Source organism: Gilbertella persicaria (assembly GCF_025201335.1).
Source record: "Gilbertella persicaria strain CBS 190.32 chromosome Unknown B0P05scaffold_37, whole genome shotgun sequence".
Taxonomy (NCBI): domain Eukaryota; kingdom Fungi; phylum Mucoromycota; class Mucoromycetes; order Mucorales; family Choanephoraceae; genus Gilbertella; species Gilbertella persicaria.
In genome coordinates this window covers 201693-216130 of record NW_026251998.1, presented here as the reverse complement: position 1 = coordinate 216130, position 14438 = coordinate 201693, and the positions used below count along the sequence as shown (strand labels likewise).

Here is a 14438-nt window from a genome sequence, read left to right as displayed (position 1 = left end):
CTAGGTACTTTTGAAGAAAAGAAAGCGAGCTTACTAAGACGAAAAAGTCAACCTTATTTAAGCATTGGCTTCAAATCTGCATTCAAAGCTTATTGCACACTGTAATTGGTAAAAAAAAAAAAAGCCCTTTTCAGTAGATAGTACCCAGTAGACTGGCACTCATTTTTACCAGGCTCAATTCCAATACATAAACAGTTTAGAAGTGCTATAGTGCTAGATATTTTCGAGGTCTAAAAGAGCAGCGTTGGATATGATATTTTTTTTTTTTTGTATTAAGTGATTACTTTATTTATCAACGTTGGATATGATAAGCTTCTATTCAAAGGACGCTGCAGGTTACAAGTACCGCAAAGAAATTTTGTCTTTGGGACTGTTTGTGACCACTATAGATAGCTATTGATTGGCCAAGGAAAAAAGCGGTCAGCTAAGAAAAAAATTTTCTTTTGAAAAACTATAAAGCCATTCAAGCACTTTAATTGTGCTCTTTATCATTTTTTTAGTTGAAAAGGTAAATATCATAGTGAACAAGTAAGCATTTTTGTTTTCTTTTTGTATTCTATCCATGATGAATGCTTTGCCGCCCCAGGCGGAAACGTATACATGTCGATAAAACATGCAGCTCATACCCTTTTTTCTGACACGAGAAAAAAAAAAAAGACAAAAATGCACTTGTATCTCATTTGTTTGAACTTGTCACTTATATTTCTTATAGACTGTGTGTGTTGTTATCTCAATCAATAAATGCATTTCTTTTTCATTTAAAAAAAATCTCTTTAAACTACTTTTTTCTGTTTGGTAAGTTGTAAGATGAAAGTCCTTTTTTTATGTATATCATTTTGAATGATGAGCACAATACATTCCATGCTAACACGGAGCTCTTACATGACCGATAAAGTGTTAATTTTTTATCTGATTTCAGATTGTTATACATAAAAAATACTTTCATTATTGTATTTTAATACTTGTGCTAATTCACAATCTTTCTTAGGCGTAAGTCAATTCGAAAAAATGGTTTAGCAAGTCTGAGTTGCTTTTATGTAAATAGTAAATAATTTTAGAAATAATAAATTTATAAAATTCATAAAATTCATTAAATATTTAAAACCAATCTTTTTGAAATGAACTGGCTGTATAAAAGGCCCAGACTCAATGGGACTTGTCACTCAATACAATCATTCTGAATTTAAAATGAATGTGAAGCTCTCAATAGATTATGGTAAATCCTCTTAGCCAATCAAATGAGCCCTTGAATAATCATCACGACATTTGATTGAACAATAATAGATCAGTTTTAATCAAATGAAATTCAATCTCAAGCTTGTGTTCCATCTTCATCTTTTCATCTCTTTTTTTTTTTTTTTCCTTTTTCTAATCTATTATGACATTTGATTATCCCTTAATTCTTGATGGTGGATTTGCCACTGAACTTGAAAGAACATTTGGCAAAGACTTATCTGGTAACACTTTTTTCTAGAAATTTCTTTTTTTTTTTAATACAATTTATTAGGTAAACTTTGGTCTGCTCAATGTATTCAAGATGATCCTGAAGCCATCAAGGTAATTATTTTTATACTGTTTTGTTTTTCTCTTTCTTATGTTTTAGTCTGTTCATAAAATGTATTATGAAGCAGGTGCAAATGTAGCCACAAGTTGTTCCTATCAAGCTTCCATGCAAGGATTTTTAAATGCTGGCTACACAAAAGAACAAGCCATTCAGTTGATGCAAAAGAGTGTTGCTTTGGCTATTGAAGCACGCGATGAATTCAAGCAAGTTCATCCTGAAGATAAACAACAACGCCTAGTTGCTTTGTCCATAGGTTGTTATGGTGCTGTCTTGGCCAATGGTGCTGAATACACAGGTGATTATGGTTCAATCACAGTGGATCAGCTTGTCGAGTTCCATGCTTCTCGACTTGCCATCTTTTTAGCATCATCTAAAGTCGACTTGATCATGTTTGAAACTATTCCTTCTTATCTTGAAGCTCAAGCTATTCAAAAAGTGGTTCAAGGTGCTGATCTTCCTCCTGTGGCTGTGGCATTCCAGTGTCGATCATCTGATCAAATTGCTGATGGCACACCTGTTCTCAAGGCCTTAGAGGCACTTTCCAGTGACAAGATCTTTGCTTTGGGTATCAACTGCACAAAGCCTAAATATGTAGAAGCCTTGTTTGAAACAGTCTCTCGATTCAATCAAGATCATGGTCATCGTGCTTTGATAGCTTATCCTGATGGTGGTGAAGAGTGGAATGCAGTGGCTAGAAGCTGGGATTCTACTGCCAGATTACCTGAAGAAGCCTTTGGATGTATGATGTCCAAGTGTATTCAAACGTATGGTCCTAAAGTACTTGTGGGTGGTTGTTGTGGTACTGGCCCTGTACATATTAAAAACATTAGAGAATTTTCTTAATAGTTTATTATAATGAATAATCATCATCTTCACTTGAAAGGTCATAATTGAATTCTAAGTTTGTGTTATCTATTTGTTCTATATATATTGAATACTTACGGTCTTCATATTCATCACTTGCTTCTTCTTCTTCAGGATAATCATTTTGATAATAATCTTCAGCTATTTTATGTAAGCAAATATGTAGGTAGTTTCATCACTTTTTTTTTTTTTTTTTTTTTTACCATTCGAGTCTTCGTCTAATTCATCACCTAGTTCACTGTCTGAATCATCATCCACATATTCGGATTGTGCTTCATCAAACCAAATAAGAGAACCAATATTGTTTGTAGTGACGTGTTGATCTGTGTCTCTATAATAAACATCATATACATAGTCATCTTCTTTCTCTTGTTCTTTTTCTTGCACTAGATCATATCAGTGACAGAACAGACTAGGACAATACTTACATGTCAAATACTCTTTGACCATAGGAATAAAATTACACATAATATCATCTGGATCCTCCATATTATCGTCCATAAACAGTCTGATCTCTCAATAAATCCATACTAGACAGACATAGGGTATACTTACTTGGGTTTCTTATCATCCTTTACTGCATCATACATATTAAACAGATCTTTGGCTGCTTTTTCTGATGAACTCTGTACACTGTATACAATAAATAAACCTAAAGATTAAATGATTACTTACACAGGTGGCATATCCTCAGAAGATGCTTTGGATCGATTCTCTAAAATGACTCTGTATCTCGCTTTGGTGGTTGCTTCCTGATCAAGTTTAGGATTTAGCATGCATGTATATACTACCTTTTGTTCTTGTACTCGTTTATTCTTTCTGTCTTCAATAGAGGTAGGTGTTTGTGGTCTACTTGTGCCCGGTTGAATACGTCGAGAAATACGATCCTATGTTGTTGTGTTAATACAAGTGATGTTTTTATGAATCCCTTTACTCTTAGTTTCTTTGCTTCATCCAGATTAGAGAAACTTTTTTGTTCGACCGTCTCGGCCAAACGAAAGATAGTAGGAAGTGCAGTAGCAGAAACTAAACACATCAGTCTACATGCTTTATATACTTAAACTTACCCTTCAAAACACTCTTGTCTTGTTTGTCATTGTTCTTTTTGATCCTCTTTTCATTTTCTTGATGAATCACTACATGGTGTCAATATACATACCACTCTCAACAAGACATACACAGTGCTTCCAAAGGTTCTTCTGTTCTTTTACGTTTAATACGCAAAATAGTAAGTTGATCTGATTTATTTGACATGGCCTACAAATAAGAAAAAGGAAAAAAAAAAAACATCTTTAAAGTGACGCAGATCTTCATAATTTTCCCGTTTCTCGTATTATTAATATTTTTTTTTTTCTTTTTTCTTTCATTATCATGTCAGATCGGCAAAAGCAAGCCAGTCCAACAGCACCTATAGCTTGGATGAGTCAAGCCTATGCCACAAACACACACTCGAATGAACGATCATCCAGTCTTTTTCAACCTACCAGTAGTGTTCATTCGACAGAAAGGTAAATGCCAAGCTGACGAAACGATGCTTATTCATCAACACTTAGTTATGATAGACCCGAATCACCTACGTTGCCTCCTGAAGAGAATGCACCTCACTCTAGTATGCCCACCTCACCTACTCGATATCATCATCCTCATCAACATGCGACTTATGTCGATATGCCACCACCACCACCCTTACCTTCCAATGGTAAGATGATGTGTAATATCAAAACAATTCATGTTGATTTGTTAGTCTATCCTCTGGAACGATTACGTCAAGAGCCTCCACCTTTACCTATGGCACCTAAACCACGCTATGATGCCATACGATCTCATAAAAAGAAACATATGTCAGATCATACAGCAGCCGCGATTGAATTGAGCATCAGTCCTCAAGTGCCACCCGCACCTGCTGCAGGTATGTATTGGTCACGTGCTATTACGTATGGCAAAAGTCCCTCTAGACCTTTACGTGCTCACTCGGCCAACTTGATTGGTGAATGTCTTTATGTGTTTGGTGGATGTGACATGAAGACATGTTTCAATACATTGTATATATTAGATATGGGCAAGTAGTGATTCATACAAAAAAAAAAAAAAAAAAAAAAAAAAAAAAAAAAGAGAGAACTTATACATGATAGATACCTTGACTTGGTCCAAACCACGTACATCAGGTCAATTACCTCCTCCTTGTCGCGCTCATTCCTGTACCACGGTCGAGCGAGACTCAGGTGCAGGTAAGAAATCCTATAGTCTGTATGTCTTTGGTGGCGGTGATGGTCCCAATTATTTTAATGATCTCTATGTGCTCAATACAGACACGTTGGTATGGTCTAAACCCAAGACAGTAGGTGAACCGCCTTCACCCAGACGTGCGCATACCACTTGTATCTGGAACCAAAAGATTATTGTTGTGGGTGGAGGCGATGGTGCACGTGCGCTGGCGGATGTGCATACGTTGGATGTCTCTGAGCCTCATCCCATCTGGTCTCGATTACAAACCGAGGGAACACCACCTATTGCCCGAGGCTACCATACAAGTAATCTGGTCAAAGATAAGCTGATTGTGTATGGTGGAAGTGATGGGCATGAGTGTTTTAGTGATGTGTATGTGCTGGATCTTGTCAGTCGTCGATGGAGTCAAATCGATCTCGATCGTACTGTACCTCGTTTAGCTCATTCAGCTACACAAGTAGGATCCTATGTGTTTGTTATTGGTGGACATGATGGTAGTCGCTATTCGAATGACGTCTTGTTATTAAACTTGGGTAAGGACACAGAGAGAGAGAGAGCCTATCTATCGCTAGCATATATAGACTCATATATTCGCTTAGTGACAATGAGTTGGGAAATACGCAAGATTTATGGTGGTGCACCTAGCCCAAGAGGCTATCATACGGCTGTACTACATGATTCTCGACTCTATGTATTGGGTGGTTATGATGGCAGACATGTGTTTGAAGATGTTTACATGTTGGAATTAAGTGCTTGCGCTTACCTTCCACAAATCACTAATTTTGAAATAGACGTTTAATCTAATAAAATTTTCTTTCCTTTTTTTTTTTTTTTTTCTTAAACGCGGCTTGATCATGTCTGAATCTATTGTAATAAAACGCGTTCTTCTTTATGTCTAGACTAACTGCTTTGTTTATAGCCTACAACTATACCTGAACAAACAAAGGTATGCTAATGCAATCTAGTCATGAGCTCATGCATCCTCTCATCCCCTATAGACACAAATAGACTTGCTGACATATTCATTCAATCAACTGGATCTGACTCAAGAACAGGTCAGTCTATGATTCAATAAACTAACCTCACACTAGACTATAGCTTTACCATGCATCTTTCAAAACTTTTTGTCGATTGAATGATCAGATGGTGTCAACCCATGACTTGAGTCATGCAAAGTAAGATCATCTGCCATATCACTGAACTCACAAGCATAGGCTTCAAGACGTCATTCCTATCATTTCAGAGTATACAGACATGGTTCATGACTGTAAAGAAACACAACATCTTCAATCGATTTGGGAATTATGTGATATTCTTTATTTTCCTTCGCATCGTATGCATCTCGCTACTGAACTGAATCATTGGATCAATGAGTACTATCCAATTCAACAAGAACCCAGTTGGGATAGTGCGATACAACACTTGTTGCGTGGTAATATGGACCAAGCCGTCTTGTTACTAGAAACACTCTCCAAGGATAGTCATCACCTTGTGGATCTCATTCAACAATACACGTCACTACCTATGGACAATGAGACAGTCTATATGGAACAATGGAAAGCATGGCATGATGACTGTATTTCTCGTTTTGAGAGCTATGTCGCTGTATCTGCTGAAGATGCTCTACCTTACATTAAAGATGCATTTCATGTCTTGATAGGCCAGCCTGTGACAATGGGCAACATGATAGAGCGTCTGTTGGCTACTTTACTTTATGCTCGACCACAGATGTCTGTTGCTAGTCTAAACCAAGTAGCTCAGACAATGAACATCCATTCAGATGACAAACCATTCAAAATGGCTTGTTTATTGTTGCAGGGATTATTTGATGATGCTTTTGATGTATATGGTCATGATATTTGGCTTCAGACTCATTTAGGTCAAGCCTTGATTGCTGTGGGTGTGTATCCTCTGCATGCATTGGTATCCAAACAAACAGAACAAGTCTTGGATCCTGTATTTTATGGTATTCAACAATACGCCACAATGATTGCAGAGAAATACGATATGTGGAAAGAAGCTGTAGTCTATCTTACACTCTGTCAAGCCAACAAAGAAATCTGGATTCAACAAGTAAGTCCAGTCTACTGGATCTGTTTCTTATGATCATAGCTTTTATCTCCTGTAGATCATCAAGACATGGACACATTGGCGTCCATTTTAGATCTTGCGGTACAATACAAACTACCAACTGTTCAGAAATATCTGCATCAAGCATTAGGCCAACGCCATGAACAAGCAAACAAGATACAATTGGCTACTATAGAATATGGAAAAGCACAAGATTGGACATCTTTGGATCGATTGGCCCATGCAGCCTTCCAGCAGTATTTGAAGACAGGACAACTGGATCAAGTGGTGATGGACATGACAGACTTACATTCAAGTCCATGTTATTCACTCTTGATTCAATATCAACAATTCAAGCAGTGCATTCAAGATAAAGCATTTAAGCAAGCAGCCAGTCTGTTCTGGTCTTTAATACATCATGACCATTTACCATCTCAGTTTGAATCTGTCTTGTTGATTGACAATTTGGTCATTTTAAAAGGTAGGAATATATATATGTATATATATATTCATGCCTGTCTCTTATAGAATCAGCACATTATTATGTTGCTTCTCAATTGATGGAATGCATTGATCTGTTTAAATCGCTTGATACACACTTATTTCATACGTATTACAACATGATACAACACACTCAATTATCCACAGAGATTATCACAGCTAAAATAAGAGAAAGACTTGTGTTTAAAGCTGCTACTGCACCTTTAGAATAATAATAAAGAATGGTTGTCTATTATACAGAAAATGAAGCCATAAATGTAGTGGATTCGACTGTTGCATGTTCAGTCTTTTGAGTTGTCTTGATACCCAAGATTTCGTTGATATGAGATGGATCGCCTGCACTTGAAGCCATCTTTTTTGCACGCAAGAATTTAGCGCGGGCACTAAAAAAAAAACAAGGTTCAATAAGCTTATAGAACAAAAGTAGGACACTTACGCATTACGCAAAACAACAGGTGCAGGTGCTTTTTCCTTTTTCTTTTTCTCTTTCTTTTCTTTTTTACTCTTCTTTTTCTCTTTCTTTTCCTTTTTACTCTTCTTTTTCTTTGGCTCTTCTTCTTCTTCACTGTCTTCTCTATCTCTCTTTTTACTCTTTTTTTCTTTTTTACTCTTCTTTTCTTTTTTTGTCTTTTCTTCTTCTTCTTCTTTTTCTTCTTCTTCTTCATCGTCAACAACACTACTGGCTTCTGAATTTGTCCTCGAGTTTAAATCAGCCAAGAGTCTTGAGAATGCATCTGTATTGCCAAGCCAATTATCAATGCTTTTTTTAGTAGCACCCACACCCAAATTGTTATCTTTGAGACGGATCTTGACATGTTCCTTTTTACCATCTTCATTGACACCAAGACCTTTACCAGGAGCCCAGCCCATCTTTTGAAGCATACGGAACCCAAATTTGGAAGTATCATTACTCCAAAACAAATTGTTGGGATCTTGACTAATACGTTGCTTTTCTTTTTGACCTGCTAAACCCATAATGAAAAAACTAAAAAAAAACAAAAAAAAAAAAAAGCTAAAAAACTAAAAGCGAGAAACAGTCCAAGAGCTAGATTCATATTCCGATCAAGGCTTGTGGGAGGTTAAGTTTATTATTTTGGTGGGGATGGCTTTTTGGCTATTTCATCTGTTGAATTCATACGTTTCATGAACCCAGGTTTTGATTGAGTGGGCTCTTTTGATTCAGTTTGGAATGACCTTGGATGAGATTTGAACCCTTCCAATGGCTTATAGAGTTTAGCTAAAGCAATACGCACATCTCTTTTTTCAGGTGGTGATTCTGGTGCTTTTCTTCCTTTTTCAACTGTCAATTCAGTCGATTGAGAAGAAAATCTGAATCCTGAATGCTGAAGGGTATCTGTGACTTGGTCATAATAGGCTGTATTAAACAGAGTACGTAATGGTAGCCGTTTGACATGGTCTCTTGCTTTTTTTTCTAATTGAAGATCAAGTGCGCTGGGTGTATATTTTACTGTGGTTGGCATAGGTGTAGAAGGTGTGGTTGGTGTGGTCGAGATAGGTGTTGTTTGATGATAATGATGACACCCTTTGTCCAAATAGTGTCGAATGGCATGTAGATAGTCTTGTCCAAGTTGAGATGACTTGAGATGTTGAATGATAGAGGCTAAGAGAATATGAATGAATGGTTAAAAGACCAGACTTACCTTCAAATTGTTTCTTTCTGACATCCTGTGGATGATGTTCTATCTCTTGAAAAACATGACTGTATGTCTCATACGTCCACTGTACATTTTCCCTGTTGAGATGTTGAGCTGCTGGTAAATGGGTCTTGAAGTCGTGCTGAATCAAGTGTTCCATGATAGCCAATGTCAAAGCCAACATGGTTTTCTGCATGAGGGGACCAGCGCATTCTGTGAAATAAACAGGCTCTAAAGGTACATAGTTAAGCCATGTTTTGTTTTGATTTAATTGTTGCATCCATCTTAAGGCAAGTCGATTGTATTTCTTTATCTCTAAAGGATTTTCGGATGGCCAAAATGGCTTGAGTTGCATAAACGCACGGTGCCAATCGAGACAACAAAACAAGTAGAAACTAACAGAACCAAAAGACATATGTGTAATATTTGGTATCATAAATAAAGACTCGTCAATATGGACTTGAACTGATGTGTTTGCTGTATAAATTACATCAGCTAAACCTAGGCTTTTAAGACAAGTAACAAGTGCATGACTATAAGTAAACATGGAAAAGAAAAAAAAATAGTTTGAAAAATGTTGACAGACTTGTAAAAAAAAAAAAAAAAAAAAAAAGTTTGTTTTATTTACCGCTTCAAATACATTATAAACAATAAACAATCGATTGAAGAACTCTGTTCATTCTTCTGTATCTCTTTGTAAAGTAGAAGGGTTCATCAAAGCATTCATTTCTTGCATAATAAAGGCGTATATAGATGAAAGGAACGGCGCGTAAAAAAAAAAAAAAAAAAAAAACGCGTTTTTTAAAGGAGTTTAAATCATATCAATACCCCCGCCAGGCACATTTATATAAAAAAAAAAAAAAAGAAAAGAAAAGGAGTTTATTTGTACCGGCTAATTGAACAAGAAAGCTAAATAAATAATTAAAAAAAAAAGTGCTTATTGAAATACGATGCCTTTCATCATGTTGACAAACAAAAAAATACAGAACAAAAAAAAAGGCATTGTCACACCTTCAATTAAAAAAAAACTAGTTTATTCGGTTATTGACACAGCAGCATTTGATTTGATACGAGCAATTAAGCTATCAACATCTTCTTTACAGTGATTGACTTGCGTATCTAAACCAGTTTCTTCTGTCACTTGTTCCATTAATTCCTTTAATTCTTGCTTAACAAGGTCAACAAACTGTTGGTGATTGGATTCTATTTGTTCTTGAATTTGTTTGTAGTGTTGAATCAAAGCCTGTCTTTCCTTGGCCTGTTTTTCAACCATCTGCTTCGCTTCAGCTGCAACATCTTTTTGCTTCAAAGCCTGAATTTGGTCTTGTACAGAAGCCAATTCCATTTCAAGTGCTCCAATTTCCTTAGCAAACTCAGCCTGTGATTGTGCAACCGATTGCTCAAGTGTCTTTTTGTTCTGCAACTGCTTTTCCTTGAGCAATTCAATTGTACGACATTCTTTTTCGATCGTGTGTTCTCTCCGTTTCAAGTCGTCCAACTCCTTTCTGGCAGCCATAGCTTCATCTTTCAGTTGCTTCACTTGGTTTTCTGTGCCCATGGATGTCTTTTTGGTGGAATCCAGTAATTGTTGCTTGGATTCAAGTATTTGCATGATTTCTTGAATATCAGCCCTAAGTTGTTTATTGCTCTCAATAAACTCTTCATTTTCTTTTTCACTCTGTTCTTTGTTTTCTTTGACTGTCAACAACTAAAACAAGGTGTCACTCTACACATCCTGACTTTTTTTGGGGGTTTTTACTTACTTGAATTTTAGTATTTTCTAGTTCTTTTTGAATCGTTTCCAAGTTGTCTTGTAGTTCTTCCATCACTCGGGTGGTTCTTGAACTAGATGAGGCTGAACGAGGTGTAGATAACATATGTGTATTATTTCTTGAACTGGCTTGAAGCATATTTTTGTTGTTTCAAAGACTGTATTTCTTGTTTGTATTCTATACCTTAAGAAACTAGCTTTTTATAGATTTTTAAACAAGAAGAGAGTAAAAAATAAAAAAATAAAAAAAAAAAAAAAAAAAAAAAAAGTCTAATAAGTTTCAAAAAGACTCCGCTGTGTTTGACAAGATACGATAGGTACAACTCTTGATTTCACACTCTAAGCTTATTTTGGTATGCATTTAAAGATGAAGATACTATGTTAAATGGACACAAGTGATGCTATCATTGACATTCTTGTATGACAAAAAAAAGAGAGAGAAAAAGAAAATCTTCTTTTGTACTCCTTAATGACAGTATATAGAGTATTGCTCCTATTAAAAACAACAAAATGCATAAATCTTGAGAACAACGTGATATTTTTCTAGATTTCAAATGTACCTTAGAATCAATGAGAAAAAAAACGTATATGTTAGGCCTGATGACGACACAAACATATTGGTTTTTTTGTCGTTTCCCATGGTAATAATTTGTCTTTTCTTTCTTTCATTATTTATTCATTTCATTTTTTTTTCTTTTTTTTTCTAGTTATATATAAGCACTTGGTTTTTTATTTTGTGTGTGTGTGTGTGTTTGTGTTTGTGTTTTGTAATCCTCAACATCCTCATCAGCCAAAAGAAAGGGAGGAAGAAGAAAAAAAATATCAAAAAGAACGTTTATTATCCTCTCTTTTTTCTTTCTTTCTTTCTTTCTTGTATATAGTATGGACAACAAACAAAAGGATATCATTGTTGGTGAACAATGGTTAGTTTTATCTAAAATTGGCCAAGGATCATTTGGTGAGGTGTTTAAAGGTTTGCATTAATTAATTTGTAACTCCACTAAAATGGACTTATTTTCATTTTAAAAAAGTGCAAGATTTAATATCAAAGCAACTCTTTGCGATTAAAAGAGAGCCTCTTGACCTTGAACATCCACAATTGTATCATGAACATAAGATCTACAGTGCATTAAAACATGGACGTAAGTATCTATAGACACCCATTTGTCTTATTGATTCATTTTATAGCGGGTATACCAACCTGTCATTGGTATGGTCAATTCGACGGCTTTGATTGTATTGTGATTGATTTGCTTGGCACAAGTCTAAAGCAATTTCAGGAAACAGTGTGCCATATACCACTTGATGTTGTGATTGACTTGGGCTGTCAATTGGTAACTACAAAGTATGTTGGATGCATATTGATCTTTTAGATTACTTGTCTGGAATTTATTCATGATAAAGGCATAGTCTATCGAGACATGAAGCCTGAGAATATTCTGTTTTCTGCCTCTTGTCTTGTCCCATCTTCTTATTATCAGCCACCTATACAAAGCCCTCCTCCTTCACCCCCTTCTTGTCGTTCCATTCTCAACAGCTGGGACAAGTCAAGTGTTTATTTGGTTGATTTTGGCCTTGCAAATTATTGGCGTCATCCCAAGACCAAAAAGCCTTATCCTGAATGCAAAAAACCACTCAAGTACAAGACAGGCACAGCACGATATGCTTCTCTGAATGTTCATCGAGGTCGTACGCATGCCAGACGAGATGATATGGAAAGCCTGGGTTATGTCTTGTTGGATCTCTTGCTGGACGGCCAATTGCCCTGGTCTGGCATCACAGCTAAGACATGCAAACAAGGTTGGGATAGTCTGCTGAGAATCAAGGAAGACATGTCACTCCATGAGATGTGTTTAGGACTACCGCAAGGCATTCTGCATTTTATTGATTATACCAGGCGACTTCGGTACAATGATCGACCTGACTATGATTACCTGAGGCGTGTGTTACGCGGATGTCATGAATCAGGCCCATTTTCAAAAATCGTCAGTCAAAGGAAAAGAGAAAATAGCCATGAATCTTACTTAAAATCCCAAACAAAAGAACAAGATGTGTTCAAGATGGACGATTTAGTCAGAGAATTGCCGAAACATAAGAGCTTTTATTCTTCTACGACACCTCGTCGACAACGTTATAGTTCTTCTTCTGTCCATAAGAAATATTCAGGTTGGAATGTACATCAACAATGGGAAAAATGACATGTTCGGGAAATCTTTTCACACTTGTCCGGTTTGAACCGGATATCCATTAGTCAATGGTGGGAAATTTTGCATATATATAAATATCATTTTTTTTTTTTTTTTTTTTTTTTTTTTTGCTTTTACTTTTATTCTTTCATATATCATCATGTTGGCTCGTTCAGTGTTACGTCAAACATCAAGAATAACACCTTTGGCTTCAAGAGCCATGGCTTCAAAAGCATTCGTGAAATACAATTGGGAAGATCCTCTTCATCTCGATAGACTCTTGACTGAAGATGAAATCTTTGTTCGCGATGCAGCCAAAAGTTATTGTCAGGAACGTCTTTTGCCTCGAGTGGTGAATGCCTATCGTAATGAATGTGAGTCATGTCTACATTGTCCAATACCATACTAATTTATGTTTGTGCAGCGTTTGATCGAGAGATTATGTCTGAAATGGGTGAACTTGGCTTTTTAGGTTCAACCATTGAGGGTTATGGGTGTGCTGGCGTATCCTCTGTTGCTTATGGTTTGACAGCCCGTGAAGTAGAAAGGTACGCTATAAATAAGCGTGAGAAAAAAATATTGAATGTATGTATGTGTGTGTGTGTGTAAAATAGTGTGGATTCTGGTTATCGATCTGCCATGTCTGTACAATCGTCACTTGTCATGCATCCTATCAATGCTTATGGTACAGAAGAACAAAAAGAAAAATACCTTCCTGCTTTGGGTAAGTGATATCCTACATAGACTGCATTGGCTTAACCTCTTTTATTAGCCAAGGGTGAGAAGGTAGGTTGCTTTGGCTTAACAGAACCCAATCATGGCTCAGATCCAAGCAGTATGGAAACAACCGCCAAGAAAGTCAATGGTCATTATGTCCTGAATGGTTCCAAGACGTGGATCACCAACTCACCTATTGCAGATGTCTTTGTTGTCTGGGCCAAGAATCTGGATGAAGGAGGCACGATTCGTGGGTTTGTGCTTGAAAAAGGCATGGCGGGTCTAGAAGCACCTGCCATCAAAGGCAAGTTCTCATTACGTGCTTCTATCACGGGTATGATCATGATGGACAATGTCGAAGTCCCTGTGGAGAACATGCTGCCCAAGGCAAAAGGATTAGGAGGCCCTTTTGGTTGTTTAAATAATGCTCGTTATGGTATTGCCTGGGGTGCATTGGGTGCTGCTGAAGCATGTCTAAGCCAAGCCCGTGCTTATACTCTGGATCGTAAACAGTTTGGTCGTCCCTTGGCTGCTAACCAACTGATTCAAAAGAAATTGGCAGATGCTAATACTGAAATCGCCATTGGTTTACAAGCCTGTGTTCAAGTAGGCAGACTCAAGGACAGTGGTGAGTTAGCTCCTGAAATGATTTCGATGATTAAGCGCAATTCATGTGGTAAAGCATTGGCTATTGCGCGTGAGTGTCGTGATATGTTGGGTGGTAATGGTATTTCAGATGAATATCATGTGATTCGACATGCAGCTAATTTGGAAGCTGTCAATACTTATGAAGGCACGCATGACATTCATGCTTTGATTCTTGGTAAAGCCATTACGGGTATTCCTGCTTTTGCCAATTAATAAATAATAATAATAATTTATAT

The 14438-nt window shown here is 36.6% G+C and overlaps 10 protein-coding genes across 10 annotated transcripts; 5 read left to right on the top strand and 5 right to left on the bottom strand.

Annotated features, from left to right (window-relative positions):
* Positions 1-297: 297 nt before the first annotated feature.
* B0P05DRAFT_553230 (uncharacterized protein) lies at positions 298-1108 on the bottom strand. Its single transcript, XM_051579552.1, has 2 exons — positions 989-1108; positions 298-795 (listed from the first exon to the last, which is right to left on the bottom strand). The coding sequence occupies exon 2, from the start codon at positions 622-624 to the stop codon at positions 421-423; it is 204 nt and encodes a 67-aa protein (XP_051432255.1). The 5' UTR covers positions 625-795; positions 989-1108; the 3' UTR covers positions 298-420.
* Positions 1109-1601: 493 nt separating this feature from the next.
* On the top strand, positions 1602-2629 carry B0P05DRAFT_553229 (Homocysteine S-methyltransferase). The gene is made up of 2 exons (XM_051579551.1): positions 1602-2461; positions 2507-2629. Exon 1 carries the CDS (start codon positions 1616-1618, stop codon positions 2405-2407), a length of 792 nt encoding a protein of 263 aa, XP_051432254.1. The 5' UTR covers positions 1602-1615; the 3' UTR covers positions 2408-2461; positions 2507-2629.
* A 390-nt stretch (positions 2630-3019) lies between these two features.
* B0P05DRAFT_475672 (uncharacterized protein) lies at positions 3020-3682 on the bottom strand (the record flags this gene model as incomplete). Its single annotated transcript, XM_051574854.1, has 4 exons — positions 3020-3061; positions 3220-3315; positions 3363-3454; positions 3607-3682. The coding sequence occupies 4 exons, from the start codon at positions 3680-3682 to the stop codon at positions 3020-3022; spliced, it is 306 nt and encodes a 101-aa protein (XP_051432253.1).
* A 585-nt stretch (positions 3683-4267) lies between these two features.
* On the top strand, positions 4268-5453 carry B0P05DRAFT_580811 (uncharacterized protein; the record flags this gene model as incomplete). The annotated part of the gene is made up of 3 exons (XM_051582045.1): positions 4268-4487; positions 4561-5187; positions 5254-5453. The coding sequence occupies 3 exons, from the start codon at positions 4268-4270 to the stop codon at positions 5451-5453; spliced, it is 1047 nt and encodes a 348-aa protein (XP_051432252.1).
* Positions 5454-5676: 223 nt separating this feature from the next.
* B0P05DRAFT_207276 (nucleoporin Nup85-like protein) lies at positions 5677-7547 on the top strand. Its single transcript, XM_051573225.1, has 4 exons — positions 5677-5829; positions 5869-6727; positions 6767-7205; positions 7253-7547. The coding sequence occupies exons 1-4, from the start codon at positions 5798-5800 to the stop codon at positions 7435-7437; spliced, it is 1515 nt and encodes a 504-aa protein (XP_051432251.1). The 5' UTR covers positions 5677-5797; the 3' UTR covers positions 7438-7547.
* A 356-nt stretch (positions 7548-7903) lies between these two features.
* Positions 7904-8200, bottom strand: B0P05DRAFT_442049 (uncharacterized protein; the record flags this gene model as incomplete). Its single annotated transcript, XM_051573766.1, has 1 exon — positions 7904-8200. A coding segment is annotated over one exon (297 nt), but the record flags the coding sequence as incomplete, so codon positions are not given.
* A 63-nt stretch (positions 8201-8263) lies between these two features.
* B0P05DRAFT_553196 (uncharacterized protein) lies at positions 8264-9457 on the bottom strand. The gene has a single exon (XM_051579550.1). The coding sequence runs from the start codon at positions 9425-9427 to the stop codon at positions 8669-8671; it is 759 nt and encodes a 252-aa protein (XP_051432249.1). The 5' UTR covers positions 9428-9457; the 3' UTR covers positions 8264-8668.
* A 311-nt stretch (positions 9458-9768) lies between these two features.
* On the bottom strand, positions 9769-10892 carry B0P05DRAFT_553193 (uncharacterized protein). Its single transcript, XM_051579549.1, has 2 exons — positions 10644-10892; positions 9769-10588 (listed from the first exon to the last, which is right to left on the bottom strand). Exons 1-2 carry the CDS (start codon positions 10788-10790, stop codon positions 9914-9916), a joined length of 822 nt encoding a protein of 273 aa, XP_051432248.1. The 5' UTR covers positions 10791-10892; the 3' UTR covers positions 9769-9913.
* Positions 10893-11318: 426 nt separating this feature from the next.
* On the top strand, positions 11319-12938 carry B0P05DRAFT_553191 (kinase-like domain-containing protein). Its single transcript, XM_051579548.1, has 4 exons — positions 11319-11624; positions 11683-11793; positions 11840-11985; positions 12025-12938. Exons 1-4 carry the CDS (start codon positions 11534-11536, stop codon positions 12847-12849), a joined length of 1173 nt encoding a protein of 390 aa, XP_051432247.1. The 5' UTR covers positions 11319-11533; the 3' UTR covers positions 12850-12938.
* A 44-nt stretch (positions 12939-12982) lies between these two features.
* On the top strand, positions 12983-14437 carry B0P05DRAFT_553184 (glutaryl-CoA dehydrogenase). The gene is made up of 4 exons (XM_051579547.1): positions 12983-13211; positions 13262-13385; positions 13452-13561; positions 13610-14437. The coding sequence occupies exons 1-4, from the start codon at positions 12998-13000 to the stop codon at positions 14413-14415; spliced, it is 1254 nt and encodes a 417-aa protein (XP_051432246.1). The 5' UTR covers positions 12983-12997; the 3' UTR covers positions 14416-14437.
* Position 14438: the final 1 nt, after the last annotated feature.

Bases quoted from the DNA above. Each gene is read 5' to 3' on its own strand.
- B0P05DRAFT_553184 (XM_051579547.1), top strand. From the start codon at position 12,998: ATGTTGGCTCGTTCAGTGTTACGTCAAACATCAAGAATAACACCTTTG. The intron at 13,212-13,261 runs GTGAGTCATGTC...ATGTTTGTGCAG, and splicing joins GAATGCCTATCGTAATGAAT to CGTTTGATCGAGAGATTATG. The intron at 13,562-13,609 runs GTAAGTGATATC...CTCTTTTATTAG, and splicing joins AAAATACCTTCCTGCTTTGG to CCAAGGGTGAGAAGGTAGGT.
- B0P05DRAFT_553191 (XM_051579548.1), top strand. From the start codon at position 11,534: ATGGACAACAAACAAAAGGATATCATTGTTGGTGAACAATGGTTAGTT. The intron at 11,625-11,682 runs GTTTGCATTAAT...ATTTTAAAAAAG, and splicing joins ATTTGGTGAGGTGTTTAAAG to TGCAAGATTTAATATCAAAG. The intron at 11,986-12,024 runs GTAACTACAAAG...TTGATCTTTTAG, and splicing joins TTGACTTGGGCTGTCAATTG to ATTACTTGTCTGGAATTTAT.
- B0P05DRAFT_553229 (XM_051579551.1), top strand. From the start codon at position 1,616: ATGTATTATGAAGCAGGTGCAAATGTAGCCACAAGTTGTTCCTATCAA.
- B0P05DRAFT_553193 (XM_051579549.1), bottom strand. From the start codon at position 10,790: ATGCTTCAAGCCAGTTCAAGAAATAATACACATATGTTATCTACACCT. The intron at 10,589-10,643 runs GTAAGTAAAAAC...ACCTTGTTTTAG, and splicing joins TAGAAAATACTAAAATTCAA to TTGTTGACAGTCAAAGAAAA.
- B0P05DRAFT_207276 (XM_051573225.1), top strand. From the start codon at position 5,798: ATGGTGTCAACCCATGACTTGAGTCATGCAAA. The intron at 6,728-6,766 runs GTAAGTCCAGTC...TTATGATCATAG, and splicing joins AAGAAATCTGGATTCAACAA to CTTTTATCTCCTGTAGATCA. The intron at 7,206-7,252 runs GTAGGAATATAT...TGTCTCTTATAG, and splicing joins CAATTTGGTCATTTTAAAAG to AATCAGCACATTATTATGTT.
- B0P05DRAFT_553230 (XM_051579552.1), bottom strand. From the start codon at position 624: ATGAGCTGCATGTTTTATCGACATGTATACGTTTCCGCCTGGGGCGGC.
- B0P05DRAFT_553196 (XM_051579550.1), bottom strand. From the start codon at position 9,427: ATGTTTACTTATAGTCATGCACTTGTTACTTGTCTTAAAAGCCTAGGT.